Source organism: Taeniopygia guttata, chromosome 7, assembly GCF_048771995.1.
Source record: "Taeniopygia guttata chromosome 7, bTaeGut7.mat, whole genome shotgun sequence".
Taxonomy (NCBI): domain Eukaryota; kingdom Metazoa; phylum Chordata; class Aves; order Passeriformes; family Estrildidae; genus Taeniopygia; species Taeniopygia guttata.
This window is the reverse complement of record NC_133032.1, coordinates 13,994,085-14,020,022: the sequence shown is the minus strand read 5'-3', so window position 1 is coordinate 14,020,022 and position 25,938 is coordinate 13,994,085. Positions and strand designations below refer to the sequence as shown.

The window sequence follows — 25,938 nt, the reverse complement described above, 5'->3', positions numbered from 1 at the left end:
ATTTTCTCTTTGCAGGCCTGAAGACTATTGTAGGAGCCCTGATTCAGTCTGTGAAGAAGCTCTCGGATGTGATGATCCTGACTGTGTTTTGTCTGAGTGTATTTGCACTGATAGGGCTGCAGCTGTTCATGGGCAACCTGAGGAATAAATGCCTGCAGTGGCCTCCAGACAATTCTACTTTTGAGATAAACATTATTTCCTACTTTAACAGCACCATGAATGAAAATGGTACTTTTGTTAACATGACAGTGAGCACGTTTAACTGGAAGGATTACATCGAGGATGAAAGTAAGAATTTCTGATATAACTATTTTAATATATTTGTGGCTAAAATACATAATTATTTGTGACCAAGTAAAGAACGTTGAAGGGTTTATATTTCTGATTTATGTAGAACTGCTTACAGTCACTGATTTACAGAGATCAAATAAAAACAATAAAAAATACAACAATCAGAAAGGTTCCTAAACATGCTACAAAGGGATCAATAACTAGCTACTATGATTTAACACAATTTATTTTTATTTTACTTTGTATCGCTTTCAGGTTTATTTCATCTGCTCATATATATTTCTAATGCTTTCTACACAGCTCATTTTTACATTTTGGAAGGACAAAGAGATGCCCTACTTTGTGGTAATAGCTCTGATGCAGGGTAAGACCCTTTCAAAAATTCTATGTTATGCTCTGTAGAAAAAGAAGTAACATGAGATCGAGTTGCAAGTCCATATTTAGCAGGGTTACAGAACTTACAGAGTTTTGCAGCTAAGTGAGAATTTCTTATTGAAGTCAAAATGTTTTGCACTCTGGCTAAACAAAATAGCAATTAACAGCCTTTTTCCTGCTGGATTGGAAAATGAACATGGTTTTATTGATAAGATCTGAAATTTTTTAAGTCTCCTTTGATGATTTAGAAAGTAGGAGGAAACAAAAGTTAAAAGTGAGAAAGAGAACATGAAAAATATTAAGAAAGCACAGCAGTGACTTCATAGTTCAAGACTGAATATGGTTTTTTAACCCTAACTCTTTCACTTCTGGCAAATTTTGCCATTTACATGTGCCAAATTATGAGCCTAGAATTGTTAGCTGAACTTCGATGCCTGACAGGCAGCAGTGAAGAGTTTTACTAAAAATATATCTATTAGCATTATGTGGGAAATCCCTAATACTACAGTTGGATTTAGCTAATAATATGTTTTAATCTGTCTGTAACCTTAACATTTTAGCAATTATTTCTGCCAGGAAATAATTAATTTGGAATAAAGTTTCTATTTGCAAAATGTAATTGAAGAGAATTTTAATATTTAGGTAATTTCAACCAGTGAGTAGATGAAAGGGATATCTTTCATTTACTATGTTGTTAGTTAAATTCTTGGGAATTTTTTTCTGAATTAATTTAATTTTAATTTATGGATTTTTTGTTAAAAAATAACACATATTCTTCCAAAGATAATACATATTTTCTAGAAGGGAATAAAGGATTTGACTAAGTCCTCGTATTTGATTTTCATATAGGCAATGCCCAGAAGGATATATATGTGTGAAAGCTGGCAGAAACCCCAACTACGGCTACACAAGTTTTGACACCTTCAGTTGGGCTTTTTTGTCACTCTTTCGGCTAATGACTCAGGACTTCTGGGAAAACCTCTATCAGCTGGTAAGAAATTATTATGACTTAAATAGTAAATTGTTGGTGATGTTCAAAATTACATAAATAGGCTTATTTTTGCATGAGCTGAAAAGATAAGTTGTGGAATAATATATAAATATGCTTTCTACTCCCTAGACACTGCGTGCTGCTGGGAAGACATACATGATATTTTTTGTTCTGGTGATTTTTCTGGGCTCTTTCTATCTGATAAACCTGATCCTGGCTGTCGTTGCCATGGCCTATGAAGAACAGAATCAAGCAACAATGGAAGAAGCTGAGCAGAAAGAGGCAGAATTTCAACAGATGCTGGAACAACTGAAGAAGCAACAAGAAGAAGCTCAGGTAATAATGGAAATTGTACTTTCTGAACAACCTTGTCCTTAAGGCAAGGAGAAAAATCTTTTATGATTAAGAACACAAACAAATTGTGCAATGAATTTCGGAAAATAAAAGGTCTTGTTTACTATGCAAGTTATAAAAGTGTAAATAGCCAATAGTAAAAAAAGGCAAGCTAAAGGTACAGAAAAGAATGATACTTAATTCACCAAAAGACTGCAAAATTAAAATGTTTTTCATAAGAGGGCTCTAGAAAACTAAATTGAGTAGTTGTAAATAATGGTGATTTTAAGTTACAGATCTTATAAATAGCATGAACAAAATCTAGTGATGTTACTTCTGGTTTACAGCTGAGTTAGAATTGCCAAGCTTGATGTATTTAATAATTCTCCCCAAATATTAATCAAATAGAGATAAGGATTGTATTCAGTGTTCTTCTAGGTTTCTCTCCAGAAAGATAATTAAAAATATCCCTAACTGAAACTGTCGTAAACCAGGAGTCTAAGTATTCTTCGAAGAGACAAGCAATATGCAAAAACAGATGAGCAATATTCATAACAAAGATATAATTTTAGAATTCTCTTAAAGTAATCCTTGTTTTTTGAAAAGAGAAGAAAATTATTTAAAGTTTTATGATTACTATAAAAATATATAAATATTTTTTATATATATAAAGTTTTATAAGTACTATTTTTGGTAGTATTTTACAGGTACTTTTACTAAGTTAGAATGACTCCATGAAGTGCTAACAAAAAGACAAACTCTGTCTTTTGCTTGAAAAGAAAGCTTTATGTATGACTTGTGAAATCTCATTAGCATGTCTTTATTTTAGCAATTGAATTTTATCCCTTTCAAATTACTAAAGAAATAGTAGAATGCTGTAAAAATCAAATTTAGAAAGGCTGAATGTCAGCAAAGTATATATTGCTGTGTTTTTATTAAATCTGATGTTTTAATGCCTTAAAGACACTCAATGACATTATACTAAAAAATATCAGCACGCTCATCTAGATGTTTGTGTATCTGAGATTGGGGGAAAATGAAGCTGATTCAGACTTAGAAAGAATAGAATAAGAAACAGAGACTAAAAATAAGGTTAAATAAAGACCCTGAAAGTAATTTTATTTTTTTAAATGAGCGACCAGTACATTCATTATAAGTAAAGCATAATTACAGTCAGGATCTCTTTTGTTTGTGAAAACATTAGCAGTACAGGGTGGATCACTGAAGTGTTGAATTGGTTGCTAAGGCAGAAATTAGTCTGGGACCTGTCTCTTCACCCCCTTCACACTGAACCTATTCATCCACAAACTTAAGTCATCACAGTGGTTTTTGGATTGCTCCACTTGTTTGACCTTTACTGTTAGTATTATGAAGTAGATGGGTGATGACTCAGCATCTGCTGCCTTTGTTTCTGTTAGAGTCTTTGAAGGATGATATTCTGGAACCAGTAAGACAAAATTTTGACTATTTCTTATTTTATAAATACTTCAGAATCCTTTTAATACTCCATTTAGCAGAAAAAGTCTGTATCAAGTCAACTTGTATAGCATGGGTTGTATATTGTGGCAAAGAAAGACATTAGTTCATACTATGAGCTTTCAAACTATCCTTTCCTGCTGTAAAGAGATATGTCATCATTCCTGAAAAATTGGCATTGAATATAATATGTTTTGCTAGATAATTACTAGTCATCTTTGTTATATAACCCTAGTTTCTTGCCATTTATCATACCACCCTTTTTTGTAAGCTATGAGCAGCCTATCATCTCCCTAAAGATATTTCCACTACAGAATTTCATCGCAAACTCCCACAGTTCTTTTGAGGAACAGCACTGGACATACTCTCAATTGTTCTTTTTTTCATGACTAAAAGAACCTTTCTCTAATGAACCAAAACAAGTAGGCTGACCACTGCAGTTAAAGATACTGGTCCTGAGTTTTGGGATGACTCTGTTCCAGTAAGTCATCTCACACCTTTCCACAGAGAAGAAACCTAAACTTATTTTCTTCTCTCAGGCTGTAGCATCAACAGGAAATAAATGCATTTTTGCATATCCATAAGACCTAGAGTGCAGATACAGTGGGACATATGGAGAGGAAACATGAAGAGTAGGGAAGGACTTGAAGACATGTCTAGAGGTTGTGCCTGGTACCAGCAAAGGCAGCAGGAAAATAAGTGTTCTTACTGTGAAGACAGTGAGGAAAGACTGGGTTCAACTGCTTTCAGGGTGCTAGCTGGATTTGATACATTAACTCACAGGATGAATGTTAGGCATTTGTTTTCTCTGTAAGAGCTCAGAAGGAATCAGCGGAATTAGACCATGATGTGGGGCTTTTCTCAAGAGAAAATGGAATAACAGGACCGAAATACATGAAAAAGCACTATATTAACCCTTTTCTGACTCCTTTTATTTCAGACAAGTGTCTTGTGCAGCAATTCTTTAACAAATAGTGTAGCTATTATTCTGTCAAAGTTGGTGCTTCAAATAACTCATGCTGCAAAACAGTGAGGAGCTGTACAACTCAATATTTTATCTTCAGTACAATTTGTTTGGGTATATATAGACACCCAAGAGTGTATGAAGAGCATTATTATCACAGTGGTAATAAAAACCAGTTGATAAAAGACTATAAAATTACTCTTTTTTTTGGCCTACTAAGAATACCTTGCTTTGTAACCTGACAGACAACAGCAGCAGTAGCAGCAGCATCAGTTGCATCAAGAGATTTCAGTGGTGTAGGGGGATTAGGAGAACTCCTGGAAAGCTCTTCAGAAGCATCAAAGTTGAGCTCAAAGAGTGCTAAAGAAAGAAGAAACAGAAGGAAGAAAAGAAGACAGAAAGAAATGTCTGAAGCAGAGGACAAAGGAGATATTGATAAGTTCCCCAAGTCTGAGTCAGAAGACAGTATCAGAAGGAAAGGTTTCCGCTTCTCCGCAGAAGGAAGTCAACTGACATATGAAAAAAGGCTCACTTCTCCTCACCAGGTACAGCACTCTATTTTACTAAATCATGTGTGTCTACTGCAGTTTTATTTTCACTGATATTCCAGCAGGTTTGCATATTGGAAGTTATGTAAATGGTAAGGGAAGGAAAAATGAGTGGTAGTACCATTCACCATACATGGTGCTTGAGATGCCAAAGAGATAAAAACAATGTACCAAGAATACTTATAAACTTAATTAACACATTTCTGAAAATGTATTTCTGAGGATTTGTCTAGTAGACTAGAGAAAGAAAGATTGGTATTCATATATATGTGTTAATGAACCATACATTTTCTGTTCTGGATCCATTTCAAAACTATACAAATATGTGCGGTTTTTTTTAGCTGACTGCAACATCAAAATACTCTGCACAGGAAATCCCACATTACCATTGATTTCTATTATTTTCCTTAATTAACTTCTTTGATGTGAAGATAATGAGAAAACTAGCACTAGTACTGCACAGTAAGGACAAACTACACAGGGATCTTTTGGGCCTGTATGTGTAGCAAATTAGTCATACTGTTATTTTTCATTAGAAATCATGGAAAATCATTACAAATCATAGAAATCATTAAAAATTATGGAGAATCATTGCAATCATAGGAAAACAAGTAGTTTATGAAGGGCCTCTGGAAATCATTTAATCCAAAGTTCTAAGCTCCACTCCCATAAATCACAGGGTCACTTTTGTCACCTTTTGTCATCTAAGAATATGCCCTCTGTACTTGGCATTGGTGAGGCCACACCTTGAATCCTGCATCCAGTCCTGGGTCCCTTTGTACAAGACAGTCATAGAGCTGCTGGAGCAGGCCCAGAAAAGGTCCAGTGAAGGTCTAGAGAGTGAGTTGTATGAGGAGAAGCTGAGGAAGCTGAGGGTGTTTAACCTGCAAAAGAAGAGTCTCAGGTAGCACCTTATCACTCTACAACTACCTGAAAGATTGTGGCCGGGTGAAGGTGAGCCTCTTGTCCTAGGCAACCAGTGACAGGATAAGAGGAAATAGCCTCAAGATGGCCAGGGGAATTTGAGACTGGACATCAGGAGGAATTCCTTCATTAAAGGATTGAAAAAAATCAGAATGGACTACCCAGATAGGTGGTGGAGTCAGTGTCATTTGAAGTGTTCAAGAAATGACTGGACATAGCATTTAGTGCCATGGTTTAGTTGTCAAGGTGATGATCAGTTAAAAGGTTGGGCTTGATGATCTTGGAGGTCTTTTCCAGCCTAAATGATTCTCTGTTACTTTTGCATATTTCAAGGCTACACACAGTTACGGCATTTTTAAAAAAAATCACTCAAAATGCATCTCTTCAAAGTGATAATGTGTGGTCTGAGCCAATAGATTACTTTTACCTCCAAATACTACCAGGTTAGGAATAACTTCTTAATTAAAGACACTCTTGACAATTTATTTTTTTTTTTGCAGTTGTAGAAAAGCTTTGGGGCAAAAGTTGACAGAATAAAACTAAAACTTAGGCGCCACAAGAGCAAAAGAATTGCAAACAGTAGAATTAATAAAGAAGAGCTCATTTGTTTTGTTAGCCATGGCGAATCTCCCTGGCGAGACAGGGTCCAGAGCGTGAAACAATGAGGTAGAATGGTAAGGAGAGATAATCTGCTCAGTTGGGCGCTTTAAGAGGTTTTGTCCTTTGATACCACATTCCATATGTAGATGAATGATGCAGTTTGCCAGAAAAGTCAAGCCTTCCTTTCAGTTCTTACTTTCTGATAGCATGTAGACACATATATTTCTGCCTCTACTTTTGTAAAAATTGCAGCCATTTTGGCTTATATCTTTTGTCTCAATGCAGCAGGGACTTGCAGAACAGACATTACTTCTCCCAAATCCCTGAGGGGGCTGATCCAATTAGCTGTACTCAAAATGTGGCAACACATATTGGAAAGATTGGCCTGCAAATAAACCATAGCAGCCATGGGAACAGTCTCTAAAAGAACAAGGCTATCACTGGTAGTCAGATGAAACCCTGGTGAGCATGTCATTTTTTTAAGAACTATATGTTGCCCAGATATATTTACAAGGAAATGTAAAAAAGGTGTAGTAATTAGTTTACTGCTTTGTCAGCATTCAGTGTCATGTTCCATAGAAGCGAGGGTTTTTTTCTTGATAAAATTATCTTTCCGTATAAGCAAAAAAGCACTTTTCTCCAGTCAAGTTTACATAAATGGGTTAGCAAAATCATTTAGCTGGTATTTTTCAAGTAATTCAGCCTGAGGCTGACAGCCAGCATAGAAAATTTCAGCCCAAACTATTAAAATTTGGTGTAGCTGTAAGAACAGAAAATAATACATCTCATAATGGTAAACACCTGCCAGGCCTTATAACAGGCAGTCTACCAGTTCAACACACACATAATGTGTGAATTTATACATCTGACTATGCATATACAGAGATACATATGGGATGAGATATATATATAATATATATATGTATATATATACAGTGTTTGATTTTCAAAGTATTAACATAGGTTTATATAGGACAGTTTTCACTTTCATTTTAATTATCCTGGGATCAAGCCCATTGCTATTAGATATGAGGACTTTCCACCTGCAGAAATACTGAGAAAGTGACAATAGTCTCAAACCAGGTTTTTGATGAACCAAGATGTGAAGATTTGCAAAAATGCAGAACTGAAGAAGGCTGAATGTCAGGTTACTTTTCTCCACAATTAGTACTCTTTTTATTTATTCATGAATGCTGTTAATAAAATATGTAGCAAGGGAGAAGAACACTTCATTAACTGGCTTCTAATGTAATTAAAAGATGAATTAGCAAACACCACAGATTTATTTTTCTCACTTGTAACAGAATATCTTTAGGTAACGGTGTCCCTGGTGAATACTTTCTTTGAGCTGCCTGATAACAAAGTGATACCTTCTGGCAGGTGAGTGCAACCTGCTATGGCCCCTGGAGAGCTATGCCTAAGAGTGTTGCTGCTGTTATCTCCAAAGCTTCCCCAAGCTGCCCCTCTGTCTTCTAGTTATTGTTCCCACACTATTGAGCCTATTGGGAAGAGGTCAGTCAAGTTCCTTACATCAGTTTAGAAGGATTTCGGTGGCATACTTAAGATCACTTCTGCATTTACGAAACAAAACAGAATAGAGTGATCGGTGAGCATTATTAGTTGTTATCCCTAGGAATCCAGGGGATGAAGAAGAGAAGTAAAAGACTTTTAGCTCTGTACTGTAATTGAAGTAATAAAAGCAAGTACCTTTCAATATCACAGTATCTTGATAGTGATATTGAAAACTGTCTCCAGCACAGTCCATGACAGTTCAATGCACATTCTTCACTAAGAACTGTTCAACCTTGCTTATGTCTTCTGCACAACTTTTCCTCAGTCCTGCTACGTTACCTTAAAAGAATTGTCCCTCTCTGCTTCAGGTCCCCTGGTGAACACATTTCCCTAGGGGACACACTTACACTATGGAAGAAAAAAGTGACTATCCTTCCTCCAGCACTGTAACTATTCTTTGAAAAGCAAGGAACTTACAACTTTAGTTCTAATGCTATTTCATTTGGTTTGTTTTAAATCTTTTACAGTCTTTGTTAAGCATTCGTGGTTCTCTGTTCTCACCAAGACGCAACAGCAAAACCAGCATTTTCAGTTTCAGAGGTCATGCAAAGGATGTAGGCTCTGAAAATGACTTTGCTGATGATGAGCACAGCACTCTTGAAGACAATGAGAGCAGAAGAGATTCTCTCTTTGTTCCAAATCGACATGGAGAAAGGCGCAACAGTAACATTAGCCAGGCCAGTGTGTCATCTAGAATGATACCAGCCCTTCCAGTGAATGGGAAGATGCACAGCACTGTGGATTGTAATGGAGTGGTTTCCTTGGTTGGAGGACCTTCAACTCTAACTTCACCTACTGGTCAGCTTATAGCAGAGGTAATTGTAAGTAAGCCAGTATTTATTACAGTTTGGTTCAGGCACAGAATTTTCTCTTATTCTTCATCTCTGCATTCCTTATAATTTCTTAAAGAAATAATTTGCAATGGTTTCTAAATAAGAGAACATAAGGGAAGAATAGTCCTCAACCTCCTATGTCTAAAGTATTATATTCTTCTTGCTTTCAGCAAGAGATCTACACACAGAAAAAAAGATTAATTGAATCTGACAATTTGCATATAGTTTCACTTCAACAAAGTAGATATTCAATATATAAATAAGGCTATAGGTTGGAAATATGTATAGGAAAACTCCTTTAAAATTAAACAAAAGGTGGTTACTACTCTCATGTGAGTTATTAGAAATACCCCTTTCTGAATTCTCAAGGACTTTTTTCTCTTTCATGAGAAAAATATGTACAATTCCTGTGTACGTTTGAAATTACATTTTAGTCAGTTTCAGACTTCTGTAAACTAAGATGTTCTTTCAAACATTCAAATAAGCAAGCCTTTTTCATCTATAGTAATTTTTAAAATTATTATTATTATTAATATTTATTACTATTAGTATTATCAAGGAGGTACCAAGCAAAACTTTTGTTCATCCAGTCGTTTAAATGTGAACCACATTTGGTCCCACACTATGTTGGGTCCTGCAGTTGATTATTTGTACCACTGTACAAAATTCCCACTGAGCTCCTCAATAAAGAAATAAGAAATCCTGACAAGAACAGAAGCATTCAGTGAAAAGCATAGTACATTGCACAAAGCTGATTTCATTATCACTACAATATTTATGCAGTAAATATTGTTAATTGGTTGTTGAAAAGTATGATCTAATTCCTCAGTATTTCATTTACAGGGCACCACTACAGAAACAGAAATAAGGAAAAGAAGATTGAGTTCATACCAAATTTCCATGGAAATGCTGGAAGAGTCTGCTGCAAGACAAAGAGCAATGAGCATAGCCAGCATACTTACAAATACAATGGAAGGTATGTAGTGCATTTTATCTGACAGGCCGTTCAGTGAAGTTCTGTTAACTACATGTACAGAGGCATTATTTATATCATTTTCTTTGTAAATGTAAAACTGGCATGTGGAGTCTCTGAACATCAGATACAAAAGGCTTTTGAGCATTTCTAGGGTCAGTTGCACAATCTGAATGCTTAACCATGTTTCATGACACCTTCCAAAATATTACGCTACCGAGTGGACTAATAGAGATATAATGATGGTATCTAGGGGATTGCCAGAGCCTCAAACAGAAAATATAGGGATCTTTCTTTTTCCATTAGACATCAGCAGGAAAAATCAATTAAGATAACCCAGGAACTGCCACAATAAAGGCAGTGATGTGCTAGAACAGTCATTTGCCTTAGGCTTTAAATCCAAGGATAGACAATAAGAAATTGGAATGAAAAATATAAAGGAAAGAAATCCAAATATCCAAATGTAATCAACCCATGCTGGTACCCACAAAGTGTCTTACGCATTTCTTAAATTTTTTGTAGTTATGGAATTTATAAAAATATTCCATAAATAAAAATATAAAGAAGCATACTTTTGGGGATTTTTTTTTATTTAACAGAAACTGACTATGCTCACTCTTCATACATATACCATTGAAATGTTTTTATAAGCTTGAGGGATCTATCTACTGGATCGTGGCAAAGTGTGGCACGTGTTACAGTCAGACCAACCTTGCAGATTCAACATATATTCTAAAATGAAAAGAAATTACCAAGAAACTTTACAGTGTTATTAAACCATTACTGAAATATAATTTTAAAGTGAGTTCTGAAGTTCTTTGCTCTCACATAAATAAGTAGATCACAAACTAATTGTAGTCAGAAATTATACCTTGTATCACCTTAAGTATTATTTTTTTCTAAAGAAAATTGTTCTCACTAACTTCTATCTTCACTGCAAGTGTGAGCTGTTGGTGCCTCTTAAATCTTGGTTCTTCTCTGTGTAAACAGGATGTGTCCTTAGAGAGTGCTGCATTCTTCTTCCATTTAAATAGTTTGTCCCTCCTGTCTCTTGACTAAAAAAACACATGTCAATGTAACCAAAAATTTCCTGACAGTTCACCTCCTAACCCATATCTGGTTTCCGCCATTTCAGAAATTGCTACGTTCAGCAACAGTCTGTGTCAACTCAGCGCCCAGTGTGAGTGGTCACTTTTGTCAAGGCTGGTGCTATTCTGCCTTTCAGCATTCTGAGTTCATGTTCAGAAATGTGATTATACCAACCAATCCTTACATCCCTTCAGAAGTACTGTCTTTGTTATGGTTTATAAAGACTATAGAAAGCTTTAGCTACTTCTGATAGCCTTTTCTGCCTGGAGAACTTGTTGGTTTCAGTAGTTTGAAAGCTTTCAACTTCCAGTAATTCCACCTACATAGGACAATATAAGAAGCAGAAATCAATCCACTATCCTCAAAGTGTGTATTTTTGCAGCAAATATTTGTTAGAAAATCTATGAAACAGCTATTGTAGCAAAATCATCCATACATGTTATGATGATAGAGATCTCTCTGTGCTCTAAGGGATGCCTAAAAATGAGAAATTTCAGACAGGCTGATACCACTACACAAAATATAATCAAAACTCTTGTGGACATTTCTTATCTATTTTGTAGTCTAATTACTTCTCACTTGAGCAATCAACAGTCTTCTTTCTACACTGACCTTGAACATCCCATCGCATTAGATATTCATCCTTCTTATTATTAACTTAGAAGAAGTTACTATTCTTCTGTAACTTGACAATATTGACAGTGGAATGGAAGAAAAAATAGTTTCTAAAGATTCTAATTGAGAGCAGTTGCTAAACAGTTGTTTTGCTAATACAGATATATGTTCTGGTTTTCAGTCAACCCTGCAAATGTACAAGACATTTTCAAAGCAAATTAAGTTATAATTTAAAAATAAGAAAACAGGCATAGACATTTGTCTCAGATGATTTACTCTTTACTGAATGGACTCTACTGTCCACTGGTAGTAGAGGATCTTAAATAAATTAGATGCCTTATTTTAAGGTAGATAAACAGGGGTGAGGGGAATCTTATGTGAGAGCAGTTTATTTGATTGACATAATCTTCTCACATATTTTAAACAAGAACTTGCAGAAGATACATTTGTAATATTATTTTTTTTCTATATTTTTTTTCTATTTTTTTCAGAGCTTGAAGAATCCAGACAGAAATGCCCACCATGCTGGTACAGATTTGCAAACACTTTTTTGATCTGGGATTGCTGGAGTCCATGGTTAAAAGTAAAGCATGTCGTCAATTTAGTTGTGATGGATCCATTTGTTGATCTTGCTATAACTATTTGCATTGTTTTAAATACCTTGTTTATGGCCATGGAACATTACCCAATGACAGAACAGTTTAGCAGTGTCCTTTCTGTGGGAAACCTGGTAAGTAGTTTGTCATTAACTACTTGATGTAAAAATACCCTTTTCTACAAGAAGAAACTTATACATGTATTGTGTTTGTTTAAAACTGTTCCAGAATGTCTTTTTATAATCAGTTTAGAAATAGTATTTATGATTTTCCCAGGTAAAGTGTTTTTTTTTTTACTGGAGCCTTTCGCATTCATGAATATATGTTTTTAACTGCTATAATGGAATATGTGTGGAAGTTCAGTCTTTACTGGAATGCGAGATTTCTTTATATCTACCTTGGTCTTTTTTTCTTTCAAATGTTATGGTAGATTATGCTATTTTTACCATGGTACTGATATAGCATCACAGCAAATATTTTTCTTCTGTACAAAACTGATAAAATATTTTAAGTCAGAACTTCTCTTGGAACTTTTTTTTCACTTACACTACAGTGAAAATATTTTTACAAAAAATGTATGCTCCCAAACTTCTGTTGTGCTGCACAAACCACTGATCACTACGCATTGCAAGAAAGTGTTGAATTAAATTCTGGACTTAAAAACACTGAGATGCATTGATAATTTCACATTTGGCACTTGGAGATATTTCAAATAACATTATCAACCTGAAGTTCATTTTCCTAAAAGGAAATAGCCATCATACAGCATGGTAGCTATGTGTGAAAACTCTATACTCTTACAAAAAGCACAGGACAAGAAACTCCAACTTCCCATGTCTACAAGACAGACTTTAGAGAGTCTGTGCTTAGACAGTCTGACATTAGAGACTCTCATCTTTTTAGACTGTAAGCTAGGAAAATACTTGCTGTCAAGTCTTTTTACTGGAACCATCCTCATCAAATGGACTTAAAGCACCAGGTCAAATCACATCATCTGCAGGGTGGATAGTCCTGAACATACCAGGGAGCTGAACTGCTGACTGGTCAATAGCTTTTTATATGTTTATCAAACCTCTTTCCTACTATAAATCCTGATTTAGTTACTAGTTTTCAGTGTTTAGAAATACTTAGATACCATTTGGAGATAGCAATCAGATGTTTTTTATAGTAACAGGTAAGAGAACTCATTGGATTAAAAAAAATTCCTCAGGTATATAAATGTGTCATAACAATTCATTACATTTTGTTTTAGGTATTCACTGGGATATTTACAGCAGAAATGGTACTAAAGATTATTGCCATGGACCCTTATTATTATTTCCAAGAAGGCTGGAATATTTTTGATGGTATTATCGTTAGCCTTAGTTTAATGGAGCTTGGTCTTGCAAATGTTGAAGGATTATCTGTTCTTCGCTCATTCAGATTGGTAAATACCTTGACAATCAAATATTTGCATGCAATTATCTCACTCAGAAAATAAAAGCGCTGGTGCCTGCAGTAATTACCATATTTTATAAGTATATATTACATATTTCAGTGATTCACATTATTTTTCATATGTGCCTAATTTGCAAGCTATAGTTGGTAAGTACAAGTTTAAGGTGTTTGATACCTTTTAGTATCAAATTATCCTATTGATCTTCTATCCAAGTGATATCCTTTGCCAACATAACACTAACTGCTGTCTTTTAACAATATTGTGAATCTTTACACTGATTTCATTAAGAATAATACAAGCTGAATATCTGTGAAAACATACATATTGTCACCAGCACAAAAAATCATAACATTTTTTGTCTTTATATTGTGAACATTACTTTTTGTTACTTGTAATGAACTTAAGCAGATTCTCTCTTCACATTTATTTTGATGGGCACCAACAATAAACTTCTAGTCACTCAATTACATATAACAGAGTTGTAACAAGTGGACTTTAAGATAACATTTAAATTTAAATATGATTGAGCTTCTGTTAGAAATGTAATTTTTATAGCAACTAGTATTGCACACAAACTAGTTTGAAACTAGTTTATAAAAATGTTTACTAGAGGTACAAGATTAATGATTTAAAGGCTTTATTACCAATAGTTACTACATTACTTGAAAACCTTATCTCCTAATACACAGAGCAGGAAGAATTTACTTATTTAGCATTACTTACAATGGTACCCAACTTCATATAACCTACTAGTTTGGGTATTGAATATTATTTTTAAATTAATGTTTACTATTTGAATGGACATTGCAATGTCTGCATCAAGTTTTTTCTTAAAAATTTGGCCTCTATCTAAACATGGAAGGCCTAATGTGGTGCTGAGGGAATGAGGAGCTAAACCAGCAAAGAAGGTGTAGTGACGGTGAAGAAAAGTGTAGAAACTTCTTAAAATGTCTAAGAATTGTTCAAGAATCACCTTTAAGTGGACATTTAAAAACAGCAAAATAAAATGTCATACAAACACAAATTACTACTTTTTTTTTACTATGTGCATCACTGAAATGAAATGATAAACAATGCATTTTTGACAAACACTCCATGTTCCTTGCTTTATATTAAAATAATAATGAGGTACTACTGAAGAACAAATTAATCTGCAGAAATTGGTTTACTCTGCTAAACAACTTGGACCTAGCTTCTATTTTGTAACTAACACTAAATGTTCATATGCATTTTTCTTTTGCAGCTTCGAGTTTTCAAATTGGCAAAATCTTGGCCAACTCTAAATATGCTGATTAAGATTATTGGCAACTCAGTGGGGGCTCTGGGGAATCTGACCCTGGTGCTGGCCATCATTGTGTTCATTTTTGCTGTGGTTGGGATGCAGCTCTTTGGGAAGAGCTACAAGGAATGTGTCTGCAAGATCTCCAGTGACTGTGTGCTCCCTCGCTGGCACATGCACGACTTTTTCCACTCTTTCCTGATTGTATTCCGAGTGCTGTGTGGAGAATGGATAGAAACCATGTGGGACTGCATGGAGGTCGCAGGCCAAACCATGTGCCTTATTGTTTTCATGCTGGTCATGGTGATTGGAAACCTAGTGGTATGTGATGAACATTTTCTTAACATTAACTGTGATCTAGAAGTGCAGGATTCACAGCTAGGCAGTGAAAATGTTTGTCATCCTTCTACTTAGAATTAGAACTTCCCAGAAATAAGTGCTGTAAAAGGGATGCACCATTTACACTTTAAGTTTCTTCTCCTGTTAAAATTTGCAGGAAAAATTTCCTGTCTAAATTCTCTTCCTTTAGTGATATTTTTAGCATGATTTAAATGTTTATAAAATAGAATTCAGAATGTTTGTATCTTAGTCATGTACCTAACCTTGCAATCTTGACATTTTACCAGCAAAAATGTGCAGAGCCCCAAAAAGTTATTTATGATCCACAACCTGCTCTACTGATTTTTTTAGAATCATAGAATCATTTACATTGGAAAAGGCCTTTGAGATCATCAAGTACAACTGTTAACCTAGCACTGCCTAATTTAACACTTCTGATAAGATTGTATTTACTACATAGCTGTATTCTCTCATCTTGTAGGTATTGAACCTATTTCTGGCCTTGCTGCTGAGCTCATTTAGTTCAGACAACCTTGCTGCTACAGACGATGATAATGAAATGAACAATCTCCAGATTGCTGTGGCAAGGATTCAGAAAGGCATAGATTATGTTAAAAAAAAGATACAGGAGTTCATCCGAAAAGCCTTCGTTAGAAAGCAGAAATCTTTAGAAGAAATCAAGGCACTTGAAGAGTTAAACAACAAGAAAGACAGCTGCATTTCCAATCATACTGCCCTTGAAATAAACAAAGATCTGAATTATCTCAAAGACGGGAATGGAACCACCAGTGGTGTAGGCACAGGCAGCAGTGTGGAAAAATACATAATTGATGAAAATGATTACATGTCATTCATAAACAACCCAGGCCTCACTGTGACAGTGCCCATTGCACTTGGAGAATCAGATTTTGAAAATTTAAATACAGAAGAATTTAGCAGCGAATCTGATATGGAAGAAAGCAAACAGGTAGGATTTTTCATATCTTAAGTATTAAATTGTAGTCATATATTTACATGTTCTAATTACAAATTTAGATTTTTTTAAAAACTGTAATATCCCATGTATATTTTATGTTTTAGAATTTAATATATTTTATGTTTTAGAATTTAATATATTTTATGTATTACCACTCAATAAAAATAATAATGGTATAGTAGAGGATCCTTAGAGTTTATATTTTTAGCATTTTGTTTATTAAAATTTGGAAGATATTTGATTTTAAATATTAAAATTTCTTTCACATTTTTATGAGGTTTTAGGACTAGCAAACACTTGATAAAGCATTCTTTCTGTAGTACCTACATGTGATAAGAATTTATGGAATAAGGATAAAAGGCTAAGGAACAATACCAAAGCAAACATAAGTGGAGAAAAAATATTACTTTCAATATTTATGGTAGTTCTAAAAATTAGCCCTGAGATGTCACAAATCAGTAATGTGTTCTAGATTATCTAAAAGTTTTGTGAGTAATATTTGTACAGACTTTGTGTTCAGAGACTATGGCTGGCTGAAATAAAGTAACTAGGTACTGAATGTCATGGTAAAGCAGCAGCTCAAGTTATCCTGGAGAGCAGAATGATCTTGTAATATAGATGCATGCAGAAACAGCTTACTTGAAGGCTTTATGCTGTTATTTTTGTGCAAAGTGACAGAAGTTGGTCTAAAAAACCAATGCATGTGTTTCAAAATGTAAGTAGCTCAAATACCAGAAGTGATCATATACAGGTGCTAACAGTATTCAAGGAAAACTTTGCATACTGGGGTAGTGATCAATGACAAGCTAATAAATGCATTAGCAAAATCTAATTATATTTAGTGCCATTAGAAATTTAGGAACTTTGAGGTTTAAGGGATCAGGAACCATGGATAAAGTTGTTTTCAAGTAGATTAGAAACTGTGATATTATGCAATAACTCATTAGGCCAAAGGGGTTTGTTTACCATGAAGAAAGCTCTCCTACAAAGGTGCCCTGCATTCATGACTTTATCATAGCTGTGTATCTGGCATATTTGCAATAATGATGTATTCCTCAGCACTATCAAACTTCACCACATTACATTAATGCATAGCCGTGAGCTGGTTAATAATGGTATGGGATTTTTGGTAAAGAACATCAAGATTTGTGTTTATTTGCAGCTGCAAAAAATGCTGCTCTGTGTAACAGTTGTAAGATGAAGAACAAGATATTCTATCATCTGAGTTGCTCGGTTGAGAGACAAACAGTTTCAATGCAGATGTATAAAATCATACAGCAGTAGTGCTTATCCATGGTAAGTTTAGAATATAAGAAATACAGGAAGTGTAAAGCAGTGTAAATTAAGAGATCAACTAGTATTTAAAAAAAACCCAAAACACTCAGAGTGATTCTGGGTCTGAGAGTTAAGTGTTTTTCATAAGAGTTGGTTTTCATTTCCAATGAATCTTTAGCAAAATTTTCTACGTCCTTTCATATTTTCTGATGTTTTTTTAAATGGCACTACTCTATATATTTTCTGCTTTCCTTGTGGCTAACTTTGAGAAATACAATTATGAGTGCCTTCCTATTAACTCCGTCAAGTTATAAGCCTAAAAATTTCCGGAATATGTTACTTTTTAAAAGGTTTGTAATATGCATTAGGACATTGTGCGGGTGTGCAGATACTGAATTTGTGGTTACATGACATTAACCTCCGCACTGAAGAAACTTGGACAGTTTCCATCCACACCTAGTTAGTGATCCCATGGCAGTCTTTGCCACTTTTTCTGCCTCAGAGAAGTTAGGTCACTGGTTGTGCCATAGGTATTACTCCTATGGAGTAATAAATAAACATAGGTTTATTTCTCCTGTAAGGTAGATTGAATGGCTCTGTTTACAATGTACTGCCGTACATTCTATCAGAACAGTTGAGGAAAAAACTAATGCAATGCAAAGGCAGAAACTCCTCTGCTTTCCAGGTGAATATGTGATGTATGTACACCACAAGAAAATGGAGTAAAAGCCCTTCTTGATGTGTTGACGACTTCTGAATGCCAATTTCAAGGTGACTTTCACAAGTCAATTCCTCTGTTCAATTCCAGCTTTGCCTGGTTCAGGCATCACACCTTTATCTTCTAAGGCCATCCTAAAGTTTCTGGACAGTAATAAATCAAAAGGGATTTTGCTCCTTTTTTTAATGGACTGGTATCTATATGTCTTCAGGAAGAGAAACCAATTAATAAGCAATTTGACAGTGAAAATTTCAGGTGGCTGTGGGAAATCCAGCAGTAAACGATGGATGGTATTAATATTAAGAAATTGTGGAGAAATTGTCAATAGGGTTAAGATAGGTTTAGGATTTCTATGCTGCTTCAGTATTTTCATAGACTGTAATAGTCAATGCCATTGAGAAACTGAAGCAATAATACTTCCATCAAGTTCTGCTCACACACAACTGTCTATTGTTTAACTGCGTGACATGTATTCATACAGTGCAAGTTTGTATACTGTGAACAGTAGCTAAAAAGACAGTACACTGAAAATTGTGAATTTCACTTTCTGCTCTGGATTCCTTATTCCACTCCTTCTGGATTATTTCTATGGAAAGAATAAATTTGGGTTATTTTATTGTGTGTATAAAAATCTACTGAATTTAGAATATATGAACAGAAGTTCTGGCGTGTGACAGGAATCTGTGATGTTTCCCAATCCTCTCCTACCAAGTCAACAGTACTGCTTTTACTACTTTTTTACTACTTTTGCTCCCTTCTGATTGTCTTTTAAGGAAGATAAAGAGTACATTGGTGCAGTGTTTAAGTTACCTCTCTAGAACAGTACACCATCACTTGCTTTGTTTTGCCTCTCAAGGGGTCCTACTGGGAAAGCATTCCTGCTAGAAGGCCTGGTCCACAAAAGGAGGGGTAAGAGATGGGGCAGAACTTTTCCTGCCTTAATTGTGGCAGTACGTAGCACTTAAAATACCTTGAGGAGATAGCCCCTATAATAACATTTTATTTAACATTTCCACAGAGCTGTGGAAAGCTACATTTGCACAGGAACTGTAAAATTAATTTTTTTTTCTCTGGTTTCTTACTGACTGTCACTAATGTTAAGAGCAGAATGATTACTTGAAGTCTGTTATGCTAGAAGTGGGGCACAGCCTGTGTTTTCCTGAGGAATATACCAGGAGCAAGTAATTACTATAATTGTGGGTGAGTGAGGAACAAATTGTAATAGTTCCTATTTTTTTAGTCATATACACTCTAGTAGAAAATAACTCTAGCCATCGAGCTTCGTTTGGAAGCCTAGCCCTTTTTTTTTTTTTTTTTTTTTTTTTTTTTCCTCTTCTAATGCTTTCATGGAACCACTTCTAATTAATTTGCTAGATAATAACTTCCAAAATCTGCCAGAACCTATTCTGGATTGCAAATTTCAGACCTAAACAAGATCTTTATTGTTTAGTTTAGCAATAGAAGTTTAGCATATCACTAGAAATTTGAGGACACCTCTTTTTGGATGAACCATAAAATTTTTTCAATTGTAAAGTTACTTACTGCTTTAGAGTAATAATTGGCTGAAAAAACCTGCAAGAAGTGAAAATTTCATTGATACTTTGAAGGAGGATTTTTTAATTACCAGAAAAAGAGAAGTGCAAACCCAATGAGGTAATCATCAGAAAAGAAACAGATTTCTGCTCTGAAGAAAAGATACTCAAGATAATTGCCTTTGAAGATAAAAAAATTAGAAATAGCTGAAGGGGATAATTTGGTGGGTTTTAACATTAGCATGTGGATGCTGATTTAATTGTGAAATTAGTAACTATGTTAATCTTAGCAAACATAAGACTCCTAACTATTGTATATTGTACACCACTTAACAACAGTTCATTAGAGCTGATTGACAGCTTTATAAATACGTTTTTACATTTCAACATGGAAAAATAGTTTCAAATATATTTCTTAGTTATGGAAAACTTATTTTACAACTAAAGAAATACATATACTTACAGACCTCAATCATTCACAATTCAAAAAACCTTTCTATCTACAGTGTCTGTACAGTAAATACAAATTCAGATTGGAGAAATAAGGATACTCAGTAGTCTTTTGATGATCACAACAGGTGATTTTGAAAAAATTTAAAGTATCCTTCATCATCAAATCTACTGAATTTTGAAAACAATAAATTCAGTTTTCTGATTGGCTTCATCAGGGCCTTTGTGTCTAGATGAAGCGACAACGACAATAACAGAGTTACTGCATTCCCAAAAAATAAGCATTTTCATTGGGCTTCAATAAATTTCTTAGTCAAAACAGACTCAGCGGGATTTCATCAGTTTGTTGGATTTTTTTTTATCTTGTTTGAAATGTCCAGCAATATATTTTTTTTTTCTAAAACTAACTAATTCTGGGACAGTATTTTCAGAAGTGACAAATTATTTAAGTTATAGAATAGCTGTGGTTAATGATTTAAACCATATCTCTGGACACACTGACGCTCCACTGTCCAGGCACTGCTACAACCCTCTTTTGAAACAATGAGATAAAGATTATAGATTCAGAAGTGTATAGCATACTAAATCTGAACCAGAAACTTTACAAAATGTGATAATTCATCACATTTGAAGAGAAAATAAGGATGTTTATTTTCAAGAAGATCTAGGAGCTCTACCATTATTAGAGGATGAAGGAGGAATGGGAAGGCATCCATCTTCAAAGTATTTTGCTTTCTGTACGTACATATTTTTCAAATAAAAGAGGTAATCACATAGTCAGTTAAACAAAGACTAGGACATGAAGTAAACCCAACCCTTAAAATTTTAATTAATAAGTATTAAGGACTATATAAATACAGGAGTAGTTTCCAGATCTGCTAACCATGTCTTTGTTAATTTTATTCATTCCACCGTTATTTATGAATCACAATTTTTGTGTGCAGATTACTAGTTCTAGCATCTATATTTCTAATTTATCTAAAATAAACTAACAAGTTCTGTAGAAAAGTTTGTTGAACATTTCAGGTAGTATGTTTTTTTCCAGCTAATAATAAAATATTTATAATTATGTTTTAATTGTGTTAAAGCCATGTTTGAATTAGAGATTCCAAAAAGAGAGAAACTAGTCATCCTGTGTCTTGAACTTCACTACCTACCATTCTTACTTCTCACAGGGGTAAAACCAAGCTGGAGCAATCAAGAATGCAGCTCTGGTGCTTTTTAACCAGGTAGAGCAACGTGTCACCACTTTCACACAGGTTACCTAAGCAAGTTATACATATATATGTATATATATATATAATCACTTTTTAATGGATTTTGATTGGCCTGCATGCTATTCAGCTATGTACCTTCCCTATCCATTGCAAGAGTAGAAACATGCACAGCTGCTCTCTGCTGAGTCATGGGACTCACATCACAGCATGGTCAGGTGGGATTGGCAAACCCAACACACATTTTTTAACTCTGCTAATGGTTTTTCTAAATATTTAAATACAGTATTTAGCAATAACTGCATGCTCTTCGAGTTTTGAAGTATGGATCATAAAAGTATTGGAATGTTTTATGCTAAAGAAGCCAAAGAAAAAGGGAGCATGCATAGTTTTTAAAAAATAAAAACAACCCTTTTTGATTCAGCCCTTATAAATGTAAATATTTTATGAAATGTGTTAAGTAATTTTGAAATAATTACTGCCATGAGTTCAACTCCTTAATGAATAACATTTGAATTATTGCAGTAGCTACTGGTGTAAAAATTACAGTTGTACTTTTAAATCTACAATGCACTGTAAAGCAGATCTTCAAGATGCTACAAACTACACACTATATTCATTTGGACAGTGAATATCTTGAGTTTTATAAACTGGAAGCAAAGCAAACAGCTTCATAATTGCTAAAATTATACCTAGCAAATAACTCTCCCTAAAGAACTATCAAAAGCTAAACATTTTACAACTTCTCTTTTCTTAAACCCCTTTATAAATAGTGGTGTTTGGAATGTGCTTCATGATAATGTTCCATAAATGAGTTGAGGGACTTATTTGTGTAAATTAGAAAGTCTACGGAGTAGTCAGCATTTTTATAAAACTGCATGTATATCTATTTATCCTAGGTATTTTTTTCATTATAGGCAAACATACCCTCCATTGATGCGTAATTGGCAGAGCCTTCAGGAATAGCGACAGCAATTATAACAGAGGAACCTAAGTTACATGCAACTGAGGCTAAATTGCATCAAAATTTGGAGGGGATTGATATTTCAGTCCTGTAGTAGGATTGAAAGCTGTTTCCTTCAGGCAGAGTTTCATTGGCTTCAAAAGGATTACCAAATGGTTAATTTGATACCCTTAACTGTAGTGTGGTATGACCTAGCTATGTGGTCTGAATTGCCCAGAGATGCCAAAAAAATTAGTATTGGAGGGTATTCTGAAAATTCGCAGATTTTAATGAACAAATTTTAAACCAAGATATGCTTCAAACACCAAATAAAACTCTCTAAGGAGAGAGATTTTAAAATTACATTCTTAACATTATCTAAAAGTCAAAGGCCTTAAGATCTGAGATTTAAAGTCAGTTTAGAATCACTTTGGAATTATCAATCTCCATTATTTTATATTTTTTCACTTAATTTACAGTGCAGCTTTCAAGACTGAAAGGATAAAACCACATGGCTGAATTACGACATGGCAATTTGTAATGGCTGAATCCTTTTATTTTATTGTCACTTGAATCATGAAGCCGTTTGTAAAGCTTAAACTTCAGTAGCCTGCTCTTGCTCTTATTAAAATTTAGAATAGAATCAAATGAGAGCAAGACTGGGTCGTAAGTGAATGCATTTTCTTGTAAATGGGCACATTAACATGCTGTTGGTCAAAGCTTGTTTTAATGATCAAAGCTGTTGATAAGAGATGCACTGCTCTGGAAGAACATTATGGAGGCTGATTATACATACATTAACCAAGTATTTGGATGGGTGATGAAGCATTTTTTTCTTTTATATCCTACACAATAATATTTATAATACTGTTTTCAGAAAAATATAATCCCACTGAGGTAGTCTGAGTGTTTCTTTTATTTTTGTGTGTGATTTCCACAGTATTGCTCAGGCTTCTGCTCTAGTCAAGCATGTCGTTTTGCTGATTCAGGCCTTGAGAATGCTGCATCATAAGCAACTGCTTTCAAATGTTTCCTTATAAAGGAAAATGCGATATCATTGAAAATGCAAATAAATATTTACAGGGCATGGTGTGTTTTAGAGGCTGATAATCACATTTATGAGCTGATAAGAAGATTGTGCTAATCCATCACGTATCTTGAGCTTCCTATTAGTTTTATTAGATTTATTACTAGAAAGAATATCATTAACATCGCCTTATTTAAAATGTATTGGTTCTTTCCTAATTTAGGGTCTTGAAGCAAAGAAGAGGAGTTTTATTAAGTAATGAGGTTTTTCTCTTAATAAAGTAATTGTTTGAGATTATATGAAAAATAATGAAGAGAATGCTTTATATGAAAATTATGGAAAAGAATTATAGTATTTTTTGTTTGTACTGGTTATAAATTGCACTTCTGTCACTTGACTTTGGAAACTATACTGACAGAACTATCTGCAGCAGAGTTTACATGGGAAAATGCAGTTAAAAATTTGACTGCCTTTTAATTTGCACTCAGATTTATAATGGATGCTTACTATGAACATTTATCTTGCTACTATTAAATCAGTAATTTATTTAATGATGATGGATCAGGCCATTAATTAATTTTACTTTTCCTAAGTTGAATATTTGACAGAAAATTATTTTTTCAATATTTTAGTTTTATTTAATTAAGAAACTGCCTATCATTTCAGTGGAAGGTTTCTTATTTCTTGGTATTTCAGGGATATACATTAAGAGAGTTAATTCACAAGTATTATTTTTAAAAGAGAGACAGCCTTACATGTGGATAATAAGGTGGTGTGCTAAGAATGTTTAATATAGTGTACATTACTGGGTACTTTGGCTGTAAATGTAATGGAGAAATTTAAAATATTCTCACAATGAGATACACAGTATTTAATCTCAGACTCACAGGTTTACATGACCAGTAATAAAATTATTCAATTTAGAGGCAACACGGCTGGAACTATTTTACATAGATAAATTTTGGGAATCGTAGAGGAAGTGCAGTATGAGAAGTGAAATACGATATTGTTGGTCACAATGCAGTAACAACCATGGGACCTGAGGTCTGAGAGACGACATATTGTGTGTACAAAAGGCAGCTTCTTTAAAATTATCTCCGAAATTATCCATCATTCAACATGATTTTTGTTTAAAACTTCATTCACATCATGAAAAAGTTAAATATGAGAAAATAATTCCTTACAAAGCTGTATTAAGATATTTGTGCCATTTACTTCATTTCTGGCAGAAAAAGCCCTTAGCTGCCAATACAATTTCCTGAAGAGACTGGGTTTCAACTGGAGAGTTAAATAACTAGTTTTAATTTTCATCAGTGTCTCTGAAGAAGAGAATACATGGAAAGTGCCTCTTTCAAGAAACAAGTCACTGTTTATTATTTGTTGTGAAATCTAAAGAGTAGGATATTTTTATATTCTAAAAATGTCAATATCTTGAAAACTAAATGTGAAAAGTAGTTGATATTAAGCACTCTCTCAACAAAATAGTATAGAAAGGTCTTCATACTTTCTCAACATGACCTTCTTCCAAAGGTCAAAGGACATGATCAGTTCTACTTAGCTAAAAGCACAAATCTACTCAGTGCTGGAATGCCCTTTTGTTACATCCGTACCCACACAATTTAAAGTATTTAAGTGAGAGGTGCATTCTGCATCCCTTGTGAAATTCCCATGTACAACTCCTTCACGTGATAAATCAGAAGAATTTGACTGCCATTATTTCTTTAATGTTGCCTTCTAATTACAAACCTTATTTCACAGTAAAAGAGAAAGTATTTTGGATGCAAAAATTACAACCGTACAACAGTACTGTCAACTGAAGACAAGTTATACAAACATTATGTCTGATTATTGCGTTTGTTTGCATCTTTAGCAGGATATTCCTTTCAAAGTACACTTTCTTAAATGGGCAAAATTATGGCCAGTCTTGTGTGATGGATAAACTGTATGACCTAAACAGATTTTTAATCTAGTTGGTAAAAACTTTCTTCATTTAACTTATTTTTTATCACTCTCCAGTTCTTGTAGTTTTCAGATCTAGAAGTGCTTTAACTGTAGTAAGGACTATAGTATTCCACTGCACAAAAAAGCAGTAGAATGATAGAAAAATTTGGGATGCAAAGTACATCAGAAGGTCTCTCAAACAGCAGAGGAGACTGGAATGCAAAGATGTTTCAGCTCTGGTAATTTGTGCTTTCTGCAAAAATTAAATTGTGCAGAAATTTGCCATTAAATGCCATTAAATTTAATTTTTAAATCCAGATTAAAAAAATATGTAGTTGACAAGAAGGTATATATGCAGATTTGTGTTAGTTCATTTTGCTAGGAAAACTAAGACACATTTTCAGTGTAATCCAGCATAACAGTAAAGAAAATGAAATAACTTGAGAATGTGGTGCATGCAAGCTCTCCAGTATTAATACTACTCAGAATACTTCACCAGTCATATACATGGATCAGGTTAGTAGCCAAATTATATTTAATTGTTCCCTGTGAGAACATAAACTGTGAAACAGAATTATAAAATTTACATGTTATTACTGTGGTTTTACTTGTAATTATGCATATTT

At 34.1% G+C, this 25,938-nt stretch overlaps 1 protein-coding gene across 5 annotated transcripts in view; it reads left to right on the top strand.

Annotated features, from left to right (window-relative positions):
• Window positions 1-25,938, top strand: part of LOC100220775 (sodium channel protein type 2 subunit alpha) — a 68,385-nt gene that overhangs the window by 23,070 nt on the left and 19,377 nt on the right. For 3 of the 5 annotated variants that reach the window (XM_072932184.1, XM_072932183.1, XM_072932185.1), the window contains 11 exons: window positions 16-288; window positions 592-655; window positions 1,516-1,657; window positions 1,787-1,993; window positions 4,676-4,975; window positions 8,542-8,895; window positions 9,751-9,883; window positions 12,076-12,314; window positions 13,433-13,606; window positions 14,862-15,218; window positions 15,718-16,203. In XM_072932184.1, the coding sequence (XP_072788285.1) occupies window positions 16-288; window positions 592-655; window positions 1,516-1,657; window positions 1,787-1,993; window positions 4,676-4,975; window positions 8,542-8,895; window positions 9,751-9,883; window positions 12,076-12,314; window positions 13,433-13,606; window positions 14,862-15,218; window positions 15,718-16,203 (2,729 nt within the window). The remainder of the gene's footprint in view (window positions 1-15; window positions 289-591; window positions 656-1,515; window positions 1,658-1,786; window positions 1,994-4,675; window positions 4,976-8,541; window positions 8,896-9,750; window positions 9,884-12,075; window positions 12,315-13,432; window positions 13,607-14,861; window positions 15,219-15,717; window positions 16,204-25,938) is intronic. The other 2 variants (XM_030277404.4, XM_030277403.4) reach the window with 1 other exon arrangement.